We start from the raw sequence: 16,736 nt of genomic DNA on the forward strand, positions 1-16,736 counted from the left end.
ATTGGCATACAAATTATATTAAGCTATAGGAAACTGGGATTGCTTTCAGGCTTTGAGTTTGAGCCAAATGGGACCGCTTGCTGGGAGATTAGGCAGAGTTTCTAGAAGCAGGAAGGAAAATTGTCATATGTTTGTGATTTCCCAGACTTGGCTTTTGGTTAGCAGTACATGTAAGCAGGCTCAGGCTAAGGAGCTTTTAGTGATGTTGGCTATACATCATCTCATGAGAAGTGAATCTTGGTTCTTTTCTAAAAGTATTCTCTACCAATTGCTTTGTCTGATATCTTATACTGGGAAATTTGTTAAAGGAATCTTCTTACTTCTTCCCATATTTGAAGGGGTCATTTATCTTAATTTGTTAAAATTTAAGTAATTTTCAAGCACTTGGTGATATTCTTGTACTTTAAAGATTCCTACTGCTGTTTCATTTTAACTTTAATATCAGTACCCTGTAACTTCTATTCATCTCTTTAGAAGCTAGAGTGAAAGCATGGATGATGTTGAGGTATTGCCACAGACAACATTTCAGGCACCACAACAATAAATTATCCTCATCTGATGATTTAATTGATAGTGGCCAATGGTGTTAGCAAACCCATGCATCTATTCCAAACCCACAAACACTGCTACATTAGGTCTCAAGAGTCATCAACCTGAGCAATTTCCTTCTGGCACAAGTCAAAGGCAGAAAATTAGGGAAAAAATGTTTAAAAAATATAGTTTCTAATTTTCCCAGCTTCTGGCACTCAGTTTAGTAACTATGTGAACTGACATCTTGTACCTCAACAGAGTGATCCCTGCTTTGTGAGTCAGATCTCTTTCATGACTGCAGCAAGCTTTTATGCTTTTATATTCTTGGTAACTCTGCAAAGCCGATGCGGTTAAGGGAAAAATTGTTTGTGCTTCAAACCAGTGACAATTGCCAGATCCATTTCCCTTCTTGGCACCCTGAAAGTGTAACAACAGTGTGATTGGAGGGAGACTGAGTTTCAGGAGTGTAAATTAGAGCATTTGGCCTGTTACAGCTTTATTAGACATGGCAATGTCTGCTAATGAAATTAATCTGTTTGTTCCTCATGTCTCAGCGTGAGTCTGCATGCTCAGAGGTTGGAAGTGTTTTTCTTGTTAACTGTAACAAAAAATGTAATTAGGAGAACAGGTTGTTATCTAATTTAATGACACTCCTTTAAATGCAGAACTGCATTTAAAGTAGCAACAAGCACATGTTATTTGATGATCACTAAAGTACATAACCTGGACTTCCATTATGTCAGACTTTAGAACTGAGAGTTTGTCTTCACAGGTCCTGGTTGAATGTATCATGTCACAAGTCAAGCTGAATGCCAGGGGAGACACTCCAGATGGACTCAGTCTGGCACTTCTGACTCTGGAGAAAAACAGCTGAGGTCAAATCTTAATGCTACTGAATCTGAGGTGTGATTTGTTTCAGCTCACTGATAGGATTTCTCCTATTTTTTTCTTGGTGTAAGGAATACAACACAGAACAAAGTAAGGCTTATTTGTTTTATTTGAGTACACAAATGTTGCTGAGCTAGTTCTCCAACAGGGCACAAGAATGACAAAAGCACCAGTAATTTTATATAATGGAGAGTGTGAGTCAGTGGTGGGTAAAAAAGCAGATATTTTAATGAATGGTAGGTTTGAAAAGGAATCACAACGCAAACCAACAAAATTAGAATTGTAAAAATGTCATTTTAAGCCCCATGTTAGGCATTTCAAAATTAAAGGGGACAAAAACCTACTTATTTCAGCTTATTACTGAGTTGAAAGCACCTCTTGAAAGCATAACAGAATGCTCTTCCTTTGCCCTAGTCTTTCATTTGCCTTTCACATTCTGCTAGTCTGTTACTGTGGGATTCCTTGAACCACTAACAATTACTGTTAGTTTTTCTACAAAGAAGGGTTTGGGTGGCTCCTGACTGGTGTGAAGGGGACTTTCACAAGTGACAAGGAAAATCTGTGTCCAATTTGACCTATACTCCAGAAATAACCAGCTGCAATCATGTTTTGAATTTAGACCATTAATATTTAACTGATTTTTCTATATCACTTATGTAGAAATCACTTATGAGTGATGAATTTCCTCTTAGGGGAATAGCAATACATTAAAAAAAAATTACACTTGAATTATGGGTAATCATTATTTGAATAGAGATAATGCCTAGATGTCTCTGCCTAAAGTTGTGAGGTAGTGTTTTAAATACTTGGTGCCATTACTGGATTCTGGGTGGCCACGTCCCACAGTCCCCTCTGTGCCTTGATCCTGTACTGCCCCTTTCCCTCCATTGTCCTGGCAGAGCACACATGAGATTGTGCACCCAACCAGATGGGGAAAGTGATACAGCAAAAAGAAATCTAGTGCTCCCCTTGCCTCCAGTGTTTCTGTGTGAATCAGTTTCAGTTTACAGCACAGCTGAAGAAGAGTTTTGTTGCTGAAAAGGGTGGTATCACACTGAGAGAGACACGTGAGGGTAGGACTGGCAGAACCTCAGTCAGAACTGCCAGCCTCTGTGCCCCACTGTGTTGACATTCTGTGCTGGTTTTTTTTTAATTGTTACGTTGAACACCTTGTAATGAAAATGAAGAGCTGACAGGTCTATAGAGAAAACAAATAATGCAAGCACAAGGTAACAGTGAGATCATACTGGTCAACATATTAGAAGGCAGTGACTGGAAGCCTCCAGATGAGTCACTGCTGAGCTTTTCCTGTTGGCATCACTGCAGGGACGAATGTTAAGGAGGACACGTTGCCTCAGATGAATGACTCCCATACATGCCATATTAGTCCTAGACAGCTTGACTCAATGTCCTGTGATGATTCTGTGGTTAGAAAATTGACCACAAGACTCATGAAACAGGTGGTTTTGTCCAGTACCTTTGTTTACATTGTCATCTCTCTCTCTCTCTCTGCACCCCTCAAATAGCTCTGCTCTCTGTTGTATAAACCAAGACATATTTTTGCTTCCAAATCTTTCCTCAGTTATCTAAGGCCCTCTTTGACTGTTCTCCTTCAACACAGACACCTTAAGTCTCTCGAAGTACCCCAGTGCCAGCCTTCCCAGCACACCTGTTGGATTTCCAGGGCTGCTGTTTTGTATTTGTCATCTTCTGTATGGGAGGCGTTTCTGTAAGTAACAGTAGAACCATGTGTAATCCTCCCCTTGGCCCTTCTTAAATCTCATCTTTGTTTGGGTGCCAAAGAGAAGGTGACAACAGTTCAGATCTGAATCTACTCCTGCTGGCCAATCTCTCCCCCTTCCTAATGTGCTTCTCTTTTTGGACCTTTCAGAAATACACACAAATATAGGTATTTTTGTCCGGATGTATTTTGTCCTCTGTTCACACACAGGGGTAGCAGCCCTACTGCAGCAATTGCTGTACAGTCAAGCCCAAACTGACAGAGAGCAGCACATTCACTGGTCTCTTCTTCTGTTTAAAGCTCTAATGTGTTTGATGAGCTCTTGGAGCTAAGAAGTGCTGTTAGCTTAGCACTAGGCTCTCCTGATACTTCACAACCATAATTTTTAACTTCTACTACGTATTTTCAGATTTTCATATTTTTATCTTCTATTTCCTTATCAGATGTAAATATGATACCTAAAACAAGGTTAGAGCAGTGCAAAGCTGTCACTTTGACATACTGCATCACTGCAAACAAGGATACTTGTCCTTCATGGTATACGAAGAAGGAAAATAACTATTGGAAAGCAAATAATATCCAGTTATGACTGGAATTTTGCTATATCTAGATCTAGTAATTGCCATTCATATGTCTGCTGGTTTACTTCATTAGTCTGTCCCTAGAACAGACTAATAGTAGTAGTTTCCAGCAAAGATGCACTGGAATAATATATGGTATAGTATACTTTAATGGAAAAAAACCTGCTAGTAAGAAAGTTCTTCTGAATCCTCCTTAAGTCAATGTTTAGTTTGTGCCTTGAAACATAACTATTTACAACCTTCCTGTAAAAAATCCTTATGTAACTATGAATATTTTTATTAATTACACAAATGTCTAAAATTTGTACTTCTTGACCCTGGGATGAGTTCAGCTGGTCAGAGCATAGTGGTGATAACACCAAGGTTGTGGGTTAAATCCTTGTGTGGGCCATTCACTTAAGAGTGAACTTGATGATCCTCGTGGGTCCCTTCCAACTCAGAATATTCTGTGATTCTCAAACAGCAGACCTCACTAGACCCAGATGATGAGAAATTGTGCCTAGATTGTGTCAAGGTCCCACACTTACAAATTCTCCTGTGTTCTTTTAGAAAATCCTTTGTTTCTCACTGTTTCCCTGCAGCTTGGGGGTACTGATGGGGAGCTGTACTCTGTAGCTGCACTCCTGTGCTGTGCAGGCTTATAACTGGTATTCTCTAGTTGTATCATGCTGGTGTTTTTTTTTTTTTTTTTTTTTTTTTTTTTTTTTTTTTTGTGAATCTTGAAGAAAGAATGCTGTCACATGTGTGGAGTTGGGGAAGCTGGCAGGAGTCAGGGTGATGACATGCAGCCTGTTAATTACTCTGTTAATTACTTGTCATTCCTGACACTCTGTGCAGGTACAGCACCACATGCTGCAGTCCCGTGCCTTCCTCCTGCCTGACTGCACATTGCCAATTGCTAAACATTAGTATTCCAGTGCAAAGCCCAGAACTTGTCTGTGAATACCATTAGAAGTGGGTCACTAACAGAAGGTGTGTGACAGATTCACATGCAGAACAACCAAAGCCATTTCCTCCGTGTCGTGTCGTACAGAGCACAAACACTGAGAGGGAAGGCTGTGTGTACAGTGTGAGTGGAATGACAAATGACAGGATGCAGTGATAGACTTGTTTGATGGTATTAGTGAAGCAGTTCTGCCTTGGAAACAGTGGAAGCAGGTGATCAGCTGGGCTATGTGTGCCACTGATTTTGCCAAATGGTCAAATTTAATAGGGATTCAAATGATTAAGTATTTCATTTTGAAGAGAAAATTCTCTTGCTCAGCAGAATGACTTCTACTATTTAGCATTTTCTATTCTGTTTGGAATAAAGAGGTTTTAACCCCACAGCTTCAGTCTGCATATCTGTCTTCCAGCTCCAGGAATTATTGCTGTAGCTGTGTGCTAAGCAGTCATAAAAATGTTGCAGAGGAATTTATCATTCCAGAAAACATGGAGTGAGTTCGAGTAGACTGTGTTCTGCCCTACCAAAGTCCCTTTAAACCAGCTAGAGAAGAATGGAAGGGAACTTTTCCTGGCAGTATTATTCCAGCTACCTTCTGAATCAGAAGAGCATGCTGAGACCTTTTTTATATGGAAAAAACCAAGGTGGAAGCCAGGGAAAGGCAGTATCTGGAACTGCAAAGAGAAACTGCATTAGCTGAGTGTCAGCACATGAGCTACACAGACTCTGTGGTGCCCTGCTCTGTGTTAGTCAGTGTAATCTAAGAATCATTCCCTTTATAACCCTTTATTAATTATTTTTCCATTTTTTTTTGATGTGACAGAAGATTTCTGGAGACAAACATCATGGGCATTGATGTAGCACCATACCACGCTCTGCCTCATTCATCTGTACTCCTTCTCCCTGCCAAGCCTCTCATGATTCGTTCACTTTTATTTAAAGCTGGGAAAAAAAAGTTCAGAAAACTAGCTCATATGGAAAAGAAAAATCAGGTCACTCAGACTGGTCTGCAGATTCAGGTCATATTCAGTGACACGTTTAAATGGAAAAAAATATGGGAGAATCAGTAAAATGAGGAGTATTTTTCCTATTCTGTTAATATGAAACCTCACTGTTCTTTTGTTTCAAAAATATTGGAAAGACATTTTGAATCCAAAATACTAAACGGGGATTAAACAGAGAAGGAAATGAGCCAGAAGCAAACCAAACATAATCTCTTTGCAAATAAAATGTCCTATTAACTCCCAATGGCTTTTTGATTTGGAGAAATGAAAGATATTTTTAATTTTTAAATTAAAATACAGAACCAAAAGGCAATTATTTTCAATTCTGTCTCAAATGAAGAACTGAAGGTTTGTTTCTAACATGTTTATTTGTTTAATATGTTAGACAGGTAATGTTATACACATTCTCATTGTGACTTTTCTTCCTGTGTGCATGGAAGAATTCCTTTCTGGCACACAAAGCAAACAGGTGTGAGCCAGAGCAAGGTGTCCCACAGGCCATAACCAACAAATAACTAATTGGCATCCATGCTGCAACAGGGCAAAGATCCAGCCAAATTATGATGAGGCACTGGTGCCATCCTAATAGACTCACATTAACAAGGACGCCAAGATTCCATAAATTTGCATTATTTACATTTACTTAGAGCAGGATTCCCAGCTGGGAAGTTCCACATGGTTGTCCGTCCTGATCATATACAATTATGATGGAAAAAGACCTCTCTGACTAATCCAGCATCCTGAAATAGTTTTCAGCAAGCATTTAAACATTAATAATTACTTAAAAATGCTCCCACTCTTCTACCTCAATAAATCATTGTATTTTTGTTCTTTGTACAAAATGAATAAAAATTTTATACAATTAGATTTCCTGGTTGAAGATGTATGAGCCTTTTCAGCTTGGTAAAATGGAAAAATGAGTTATTTTTTCTGCAGGAGCAGCAAGATTCCTGACTACGTAATAGTGAAGGAAAAACCCCAAAACTTCAAAGTTGCTTTTGTGAAAAATGAATGCGGAAACTGGTAACTTAAACCCTCAAGAAATAATTTGCAAAGACAAAAATGCCACGAGGGTGTGAACTACCGAGATGGAACACGAGGTGATGATATTCTCTTACTACTCCTTGAGGTAATGAATCTCTGAAGGTTTGACTTTTCTGCTAAGATGGTGAACTACATCTTAATCCACACCCTAAGAAGTGGAGGGGCACAGCTGGTGAACATTTTCCTGCAGCTCGGAGTTCCTGTGGAGGGATGTGGGATGCCCAGAGGTTCTCCACTCGCCTGGGCACTGAGGATTTGGGGCTTCGATCCCACCGTGTCTTGCTGGAGGAAGTCTGTGGCATTTTTCCAGTGCGACTGTCTACGTGTAACACCATCTGGAAGGTCTTGCACCCTCCTGAGATTTTCACGGACAATTAAGAATTTATTGACAGGGAAGCTGGATTGTGCTGGACATCTGAGCTGATCTCGGATCACAACCATAGGGACAGGATGACGCACAGAAAGTTCTACCTGAATACGAGGAAGAACTTTACTCTGTGGGTGACCACACACCTGTACAGATTGCCCAGAGAGATTGTGGAGTCTCCGTCCCGGGCGATGTCCCAGAGCCGTCCGGATGCCATCCTGTGCCTCGTGCTGGAGCAGGGAGGCTGGAGCAGATGAGCCACTGCGGTCCCGTCCAGCCTGACTCACTCTGTGATCCACAGAATGGCAGAATTGTAGAATCGCAGAGTGACAGCACGGTTCAGGCTGGAAGGGACCACAGTGCCTTTATCTGCTCCAACCTCCCTGCCCCAGATCCCGAGGCACAGGATGGCATCCAGACAGCTCAGGAACATCCTCCGGGAGGGAGACTGATTCTGTGGGACACGAACGCTGCCCTCACGCCCGCGCGACACTCCCGCAAGAGGCATCCTCATCTCACACCGCTCAGCCTCCTGCTGCGAGGCAGCCCCGGCACGCACGCAGAGGCCGTTCCGCCCGGCAGGGCCACCGCTGGCCGGGACAGCCCAGCCCGGACCCCGCCGCGGAGCCTCCCCGGCTACCCCCGCACCCGCCGCACCCGCCCCCTCAGCGCCCACGAGTCTCGCTCCTCCTCCCGCGGCTCTCGCGATAGCGGGCGGCAGGCGGCGCGCGGGGCGGGAGGGGGGCGGTGCCGCGGCGGCCGCGCTCGCTGACAGGCGGCGGGAGCGGGAGCGCGCGGCATGTCCGCGCCCGCGCGCCCCGCGCGCAGGTGCCCGCGGCCGCCCCGCCGCCCCGGCGCTCTGTGACCGCCGCCCGCTATGGGGCCCCGGCCGTGCTGCCGCCGCCGCTGAGGAGGAGGAGGAGAAGAAGCCGCCGCCGCCGCCGCCGCCGAAGCCGCCGCGATGAGGAAGGGCCGCTCTCGGGGGGACAAAGCGGCGCCGCCGCCGCCGCCGGCGCGGAGGGAGCCCGGGCGGGCGGTGTCCGGCACCGCGGCGGAGCGCAGAGCCGCCCTGCTGGGGGGCGGCGGCAGGAAGGAACCGGAGGATGCCCGGGCCGCGGGGGCGGCGGAACGGGTAAAGCCGGGGCGCGGGGCGGGGGTCGCTGTTGTTATGGAGACGCGCCCCGCGTGGCGGGGCCGGTCCGCGCCCGCCCCGGGCCGGGACCGCGGCGCTCCGGCGGGGGGGAGCGGCGGCGCCCGGTGCGGCGGCAGCCCTCGAGCATCCTCGCGCGCGCCGTGCGCGGCTGCCGCAGGTAGATGCCCCCAGAAGAGCGGAGGGTGGGAGCGGTGGCGTGTCCGTGTCGGTGCTGACGGCGTGGCGTGAGTGAGTGAGTGAGTGAGTGAGTGAGTGAGTGAGTGAGTGAGTGAGTGAGTGAGGGCTGCGGGAGCCGCGGTGCCGGGAGTCTGCCCGCGTGCCGCGGAAGGCGGGGGAGGATGCAGTGGAGTCGGGTGTGTGCTGTGTGCTGGCTGGTGTTACTAATCGCAGAGTACATCTTTCTAGTAACCCTCTGTGGGTCACTCCTAATCGCGATGGTAATTATGATGCGTTTTCCAGCATTTTAGGTCTTAATTCCAGAAGTGGTTTGTTTAGGAAACATACCGTACCTTTGCAGAGACTTGAAAATGCGCAGGCTTGTTACATGTGAGAGTGTGTAAGTTCAGCATGTCCACTTTCATGTCTTTCATACCCACAAAAATAGGATCTACTGATTGGTGTTTAGGACTACAAGGATGAGAGACCAGAGAGATACTAAATCAAGTTTAGGATCATCAACACTTTGGTTTGGTAGTCCTAGTTCTACAAGAGATAAAAATGGGAGATGACACTTTGCAGTGAAAAAATGTAGGTGAGAACTAATGCTGTTTTTTTTGTTTATTTGAAGAGAAGGAGAAAGTATCACAAGTATGAAGATTCCTGGGATGCAGTAATTCATTGCCGTGTTTTGCCATTTTTTGGAGCAAAGAGAAAATCTAGGTTCTTTGTCAAAAAGGTGTTTTAAGTTTACGTCATTGTTGCAGATGCACAGGTTTATGCTGTTAAAAAATAATTTCTTAGGTTTTTTTTCCTAGAAAAGCTGGATTACATTGCCTTCAATTATGGGAGCCTTGGATTTTGGCTTTGACTAATGGATATCTCTTGAATACAGATTTATCAGACTGGGCCCTTGAAGAGACCTCTATAATTTTATTCTCTAGTGCTTTGTTAAGCCAGGTGGTTAAGAGGGGCTGCTGCTTTTGATGTTTATTCTTTCCCAAAACAAATAAGGAATACTATAGTCTTCATTCAGGGAAGAAAATCTAAAATCAGAAGAGGTCCCCTGGTATCTTCTCAGCTGTCTGGAAAATGGGCAAATTTGTAGAGCAACCAAATGCAGCAACAAGGTGTTTGTTGTACTGTTTTGACGTATTGTTTATGATATTGACATGGAAATTGAAGGAAATTATTTCCATTCTTGGTGGTGTGAATGAAACTTACAAATGGTACACACAGAACATGCTATGTCTTGAATAATGTATTGAACACTTGGGCAGTTTCGCTGAAACAACCCCAGTGCTGCAAACCAGGAAAGGTGCAAATTCAGAAGCGTCCGTTTTTGAGATGCACCTGGCTTTTTAATGGGAAATAGTGCCAACCTGTGTTTAACTTGGGCGCTCTGACTAGGACCTGAAGTGACTTGTAAGAACAGATCTTTGTGTGCTGGCAGGTATTCGGTGTGTTGGAAGAGGAATTTTTCAGGTGAAGTTAAGAAACTCAACTGTGTGTGAGATACTCCCCAAACTTCTAAGGAGAAGCTCTCATCCTCTCTCCCCTTTTGGCTTTCATTTAAGGTTTTGTAAGTGTGGTAAACAGCTGCAAATAAATGGGTGTGTTGGACAAATGTGACAAACAGCATTCCTGTCTTGAATACCAATAATTCAGCATTTATTTAAATGTTGGTAGTTGGTAGTGTGTGTGTGGTAAAAAGGCCTTCTGAGATGCAAAAGACAGTGAGACACTCCATTTTCACTGATCCAGCCTGTAGCTTGACAAGTATTTCCTTTGGGGCCCTTCTGATTTAAGTAGCCCAGTTGTTCCCAAGTCTGTAATGTGCCCTCAGCAGTGCCAGTGCAACAGTGTGCACAGCTGCAGCAAACCATTCTGGATTAAATTCAGATCTCTTTGTTTGCCATACATTTGCACAAGTTTGTGGCTGGGAGAGGCTGAGCTACTCCAGTGTTGAAAAAAATCCCATATCAAGCTGTGAGTGCAGCAGTTAATCACTGTACTGACCTTAAGGCCTTTGAAAATCTGGTCCTTTGCTCTGCTTGTAGTTCCGACGTGCACACGATGAATGTTTGCTCTTTCTCGTGCGATATGCAGGAATTAAGAGTGGCTGTACTTGGGCACATTAAAGATCCCTCTCGCCCAGTATCCTGCCTCTCCCAGCTGCCAAGAACAGATGCTTGGAGAAGAGTACAGTGTATATTGAGGAAATGCCTCTCCCAGCCTCCAGTAATTTGTGGCTCATAGGTTTCCTGAACCAGAGGTGATATTTGTTTTTAGAGCCCCCAGTGGGTTTTTTCTTCTATGAATTTGTCCAATTAGTGTTTGAAGCCGGGTATGCTTGTAGCATCCACAACATCCTGTGGCTGAGTTGTAGGGCTTAAACACATTTTGTGTGGAAAAAACACTTATTTTTGTTTGCTTTTAAACTTTCTGCCTGCTTGGTTTCATGCCTTGCTTGTACCTTCTTGTATTGGAAGATGCAGTGAAAAGGAGAATCTATGTTATTCTGTGTGCTTTATGGGTTGATGACTTTTATTTACCATCCCTGGCTTATGACTTTTCCAGAGGCTTTTCAAAAAGAAGTTACTCTACCCTTTCAATGTCCTTGCTGTCTTCTTTGCACCTATTGCAGGTATGTTTCTGAGTGGAGAGAGTGATGCAGGAATCCAAGGAACAGGGTTGGGTTACAATAACCAGGACCAGCTACAGTATTTCAGCATATGCCACCCAATAAACTTACATGGCGTATTAGATTTCATTCTTTAATCTTCTGCATGCTTTTTTAGACAATCTTTAGGCATTGAATTGGCACTTCTGTGGAACTATAGTATCTCCAGTCACTCTTTTAAGTGGTAATACCTAGTTCAGAACTTGTGATTGTGTACATGTTTTTTAATACTATGCATAAATTTAAAATTACCTGCTATTTTACAGCCCACTTAAACAGTATCGTTAAAGCCTTCTTCAGATCTTTGGTCATTGCTTTTGCAATCTTCAATAACTTTAAGCATGGTCAGCAAACTCTGTCACATAAGTGTCAAACTTCTTTGCTAGATTTTGCCTTAAAATATGGAAGGTGTTGATCCCAGAAGAGACCCTTGTGAGACTCCAGTGGTGATCCTTCTTTTTTGGGAAAAAGGCCAATGGCTCCAACTTACTTCCAGTTCATCATCATGACTGAATTGTCCTTCTTACTCTGTGACATTTTAGTTTCATTGATTGAGGGCATCTTTGTCAAACACAGCCCACTTGGATTTCAGTAAAGGATCAGCTTAATCGTGGTATGATTGCTGACCTGCACTGAAGAAGAAAAACGGGAAGTTGAGGTGAAAGTGATTGTTGCTCATCAATGACTGTCACCCTCATCCAGAGGCACATTTCAAGCACTAGGCTGTTTCTGTATCATGCTGACATAATTTGATTTACTGATATTTATAGTGAAAGATTTGACGTGGATCATAGCCAATATTTGTCAGAATTGCTTTTATTAGCATTTTTTCTTCAGGTAGAAGACTAAGTCCCCATAGAAAGGATTCTTCAGTTTCTAGAGGAGATGGCTGTAGAGGTTTTGATGGAAGTATACAAGGTCATGGTTGGTCTGCAGGGGGTAGGTAGCAAACAGCAACTCGCTGTGTCCTCTGGTATCAAGTGATGACTCAGGCTTTGCAAGAGGTGGATCTTCATGCTGAAGGTAGTACCTGTACTTTGTATTTTTTCCCCAAGGGATGTAATAGATGCAAAGGAGGAGATTAAGAGTGAACATTATTTAATAGGTAGGCTGGATCCACCTGAGGAAAACACCTGAAATCAGCTAAATCGAAGAGAACATTGGAACAGGGCAAATGCATGGTGCTTGCTTTTACTTGTCTGTGTGGAATGTCTTTGTTATTTTTTCCATGAAAAGTGGAAGCTAATGTGTCCCTAACAAATCTAAATGCTGTCTTCCTCTAAAAGCAGAGCGATGATAAACAGACGTGAGGAAAACTGAAGTATTGTCCAGGTCTAGTGGGATGGAGGTTGAGAGAGAGTAAAAACAGAGAATACTGAGCACTGAGCATCACTGAATGACATTTTCTGCTCTAAAGGCATGCAGGGAACTAGGGAGTGCAACCCAGGGGTGCTTGCTTGGATATGTGACAAGGTGAGGGAACAGAAACTGGTCCTATCACTTCTGACAAGCTTCCCACTATTGCTGTGGGTGGCCAGGTGTGCCACCAATTTCTGCTTGGATGCAAAGTATTTCCTGAGCTTTTAACAAGCTGAGTTACAATCAATTCATTTAACAATAACTGTCTCTAGGAACTGTAGTGCTACAAACTTTCTGAGAGTAACAAAAATATTCCTTTTTCCCCCCCACCTGTCTTAGAAACATTTTAGATCTTTCTGTCCCAAAGCCAAAATAGAGCACTGAGGTTATCCAGTGTGCTGTCTGTGGATCTTTCCTGAAAGATAAATTAAAACAACTCTCTTAGAAACTCATCTTATCTTAGCACTAGATCATGGTGTGTTTGTCACCTCTTCTGAAAGCTGTGCCAATGTTTAATTATTCCTGCAGTTAGAAAACTAAACGACATCTTAACTTCAACGCTTGTTTTGTCTAATGGCCAACTTTCAGCTGCGGAATATGCTTGTGCTAGCACAGGCAGTAAAAATTCTCTACTATCTGATCTCTATTCCATGTAGAAGTATTTGAAACGTAAAATTGAGCTTTGGTTGGAACAGAAGGCACTGAGTTCTTTTGCTTCTAGAACTCTGTGCATTTCCCTCTTGATTGTTCTTGGAGTGTTTGCCAAACCCAGGTAATACTCTGGCAGCAGCCTGGAATAGTGATCGCAGACAAGCTTCCTCCTTCACTACTTTTGGATACTTGTCTTTTTGCAATTTTGGGGATTGCATTACCACAGTTGGGTGTGTCATATGAGAGAGGGTTTTGTAACATTATGCATATGTGGATATTTCTCCTCCATCTATGAGTAAAATCATGCAAATTGGTCCAAGACTACTTGTAAACGATAGGTTACAAAGCTTATTACTCCCTTCATGTTGTCATTATATTTTGATTCTTTTTTTTTTTTTCTTGGAAGGAATAGCAAAGGATCTTTTCCACTGACTTCTCACCCTGTTCTTTTTTGGAAAGCAGTCAGTGACCAGCAGGGAGAAACTGGCCAAACCCCAGAGTGCTACTCAGATTTATTTTGTCTCCACAACTGCAGAGAAGCTGTTACCATGCTTTCCTTGCTGCGTGGCAAGCCTGGAAACTGAAGAGATCTTTCTTTTTTCCTAATTAGAACTTCTGTACTTCAAATATACTAAGTGTTTTCTTTTCTTTTCCCTCTAGGTCATCAGTGCTAGTAAAGGCAGTATCCCTGTTGTGATGAGCTCTGTATGTAGGCTGCAGAACAGTTTGGTGTTCTTTGGTTCTTTCTACCGTGAGTCTTCCCTTTTGATTGACAAGTGAAGAATAAAGTTTTTGGAGTTCAGTTGACGTTTTGCTTCTCAGTTTTCTCTACAGCTCTGACTCTCAGGCTGCTGATCAGAGCTCTGTTGCAGTTCTCCCAGTCATGGACCTTGTGGGTAACAGCTCACAACACTCAAAGCTGTTCTTTATAACTTCATGTCAAAACCTACAGGCTGGGATGAAACTTAATCTGAAGAAGATGAAGGTTTATTTTCAAAATTCAAGCACATAAACTGAATCAAATGGACTTACTGTTAGCCATGCAGATTGAATTTGCAATCTAGTGTAATTTTTACTATTCACATTAAATATTCTATAAAAGCAAGTATAGCTTAATCATAGCCAAATATATTCTGTAAACATCATTGCCCCTTTTATTAAAGGAGGGATGGAGTGCTGCTAACTTGTAGAAGATCAGGAATCATCTGTTTATATAAATGGTTATTACCACCTGTTCTGTGAAATTGTTTAGGGTTGATTTTAGGGTAGTTCTGACCTGTATCTGTTTTGTCAAGGGAGCTAAAGAAATTTCCTAAGGAGGACATTGGTAAAGACTCCTGAATTACAAGTTGTGATTGTAAGTTGCCAGTAAAAACTCAGTTACTGTTTGCAGACGTCAAACTTCCTTTTCTCATCTTCCTTTGTTGCTGTCTAGCTCTTTTTCTTATGGCAGGAAGAAAGCAAAAAAAAAAAAAGTGCTGTTTTCTAATAAAAAGCACAATTCTAGCCTGTGGAGCTTCTAATATGGTTAACCAGAGTCCAGAGTGCATGGCTGGCTGGCAGGCATTCTTACTTATCCTCAGACTTTATTTTCTGAAGTTTATTCCCTTTTCTGTGGAGAAACAAAAGTAGTCAAGAGGCCAGGGTGTAGCTGTGGAGGAATCAGATGTTCTCTTGTGACATATGTGGTTCTATCTTTGTTTTCTTCTTGGTCCTTTTTTCTGAGGAGGCAGTAAAAGAAATCAGAAAGAACAAACCTGTCAGTGCCCCATAGGTGTGTCTCACTGCCTGCCATAAGCTGATTCTTGTTGATCCCAGAGCTGCTTCTACCTGACTTCTTCATTAGCCCTAGTTTTGCCTTTCTGTGCCCTCATCAAACAGAGATGGCAGCTCCAGGCAAGCTCTTCCTCTGAGTTCACTTCTGTGTTCATACCAATGTTTAAAAATATGGGGCGCTGAAAAAGCGACTGAGGGAAAGAGTCATCTAAAAGCAGGCAGAGTGGAATAGAATCAAGGGATCAATTCTGTAATGTGCTTATTAGATAATAAGAGAATTGAGCCAAAAGAGAAATCCAGATGCAGACAAAAGGGATGTGGAGTCAAGTGACCAATTCTGCAATGGGCTTGTTGGGTAAGAGCAAAGTGGCACCAGAGGGCTGATGGCACTTTGCTGGCCTGAGAAAATGGAATCATCACTTCTCTCAAAGTTGAGTATTAATGGACAAATTTCTGTTGTGTAAATCAATATTTAGGTAGGCATTGCATCAGCAGCTTAGATGATTCAGCTTGCCCATGTGAGATTTCGATTTCCTGTCACAAGTGAAGAGTAAGAGCAAATATTGTATTAGCCACATTAATTTCATATCTTGCATATTAGAATAGCTAAGCAGGCGGTGGAAAGATGCAGTCCGCTGCATTTCTTGTCCAAAAGCAGAATAGAAGTGAAGGAGCCAAGAGAATTCTTCTGTCAGAAGTGCTAGGGTTTGGTGTGGCACTGCTTTTCTTTAGATTAATTATTAGCCTTAAGGGGGAAGCTGCTGCTGCTTACTGTTTGTTACAGAGCACTTGAGGATAACAGTGGGGTGCTGTCCAAGGCTAGGATTAGGCAGCTGCAAAGCGCTCAAAGATTTTGGATATATTCCTGACTGGATGCTTTGGGAAACCAAATAGTAAATCCAAGTGTTATTGTGTTGGAGGAATAGGTATGTGGTATTGACTTTACACCTAGCAGTTGACTTCTTGAGCAAGCTCACCTGCCTTCTTGCAGCCCAGAGTGTAAATGTTGTCCTGCCTGTCAAGGTAGTTCTTAAGAGTCTTTAGAAGGGGCAGTTCTTCATTTTGCTTTGATAGATATTTTTTATTGCCCATGCTGCCTGCCATAAGCCAACATTGCTTTAGTGCTATAAGAAAGGCAGTGGATTATTATAGATATGAGGACAGGCATTTATTTAAAATAAAAGTTTTTCTAAGTCTTATTTAATTCCTATTTATGGAAGCTGAGTAGCTGAAGCTAACAAAGCAGTGAAGACCACCAGGCTGGTGAACTATTTGATAAACCAAAATGCTTTGTCCCTCAGCAAGACTTTGTCCCTCAAGAACCACAATAGATAAATGGACAGGTCATATAGAGTCTCAATGATTTCATTTCCACATCAAATAATGGTGTGCTGTGGTTAGTGTATTTTTGTAGTGATGTAGTACTGTTTGAAGCCTGGTGAAAATGCTGCTCTTTGAAGGAAGAAGCATGAACACTCAAAAACTACCTTTGAAACCAGATTTAGAACTTTTTAATTTGCTCTTCCTCTAAGCTGTGTCTTTTGTGAGTTTTTTATTTAACTTACAGTTAGGTTCCACGAATCTAGTAATGTGTCAGAAGTTATTTTCAAATGTTCTGTTATAAATACATGTTACAGTGCAGTGAGGGAAGAGGGTTCAAGACTGATGGTTGGTCTTGCAATAATTTGGAAGTCTGGCTTATAATTTTTTTGCTATTTGAAATTGGTCTAGTGTTAATGGAGTGGAGTCTATTATCTACATGGAAAACAGGATGATGCTGTGTTTCTTTCCAGGAAAAAATACTGTCTTTGCTATTGGAGCTGCATCATAATTATTTTCACTTTTTGTTATACATATAG

The 16,736-nt window shown here is 42.6% G+C and overlaps 1 protein-coding gene across 1 annotated transcript in view; it reads left to right on the forward strand.

Annotated features, from left to right (window-relative positions):
- Positions 1 to 7,956: 7,956 nt before the first annotated feature.
- The window catches only part of MAST2 (microtubule associated serine/threonine kinase 2), a 187,598-nt gene continuing 178,818 nt past the window's right edge, over positions 7,957 to 16,736 (forward strand). The window contains 1 exon segment of the mRNA XM_054515725.1: positions 7,957 to 8,231. Coding sequence (XP_054371700.1) covers positions 8,061 to 8,231 — 171 coding nt within the window. The 5' untranslated portion in view covers positions 7,957 to 8,060.

Source organism: Molothrus ater, chromosome 9 (genome assembly GCF_012460135.2).
Source record: "Molothrus ater isolate BHLD 08-10-18 breed brown headed cowbird chromosome 9, BPBGC_Mater_1.1, whole genome shotgun sequence".
Classification (NCBI taxonomy): domain Eukaryota; kingdom Metazoa; phylum Chordata; class Aves; order Passeriformes; family Icteridae; genus Molothrus; species Molothrus ater.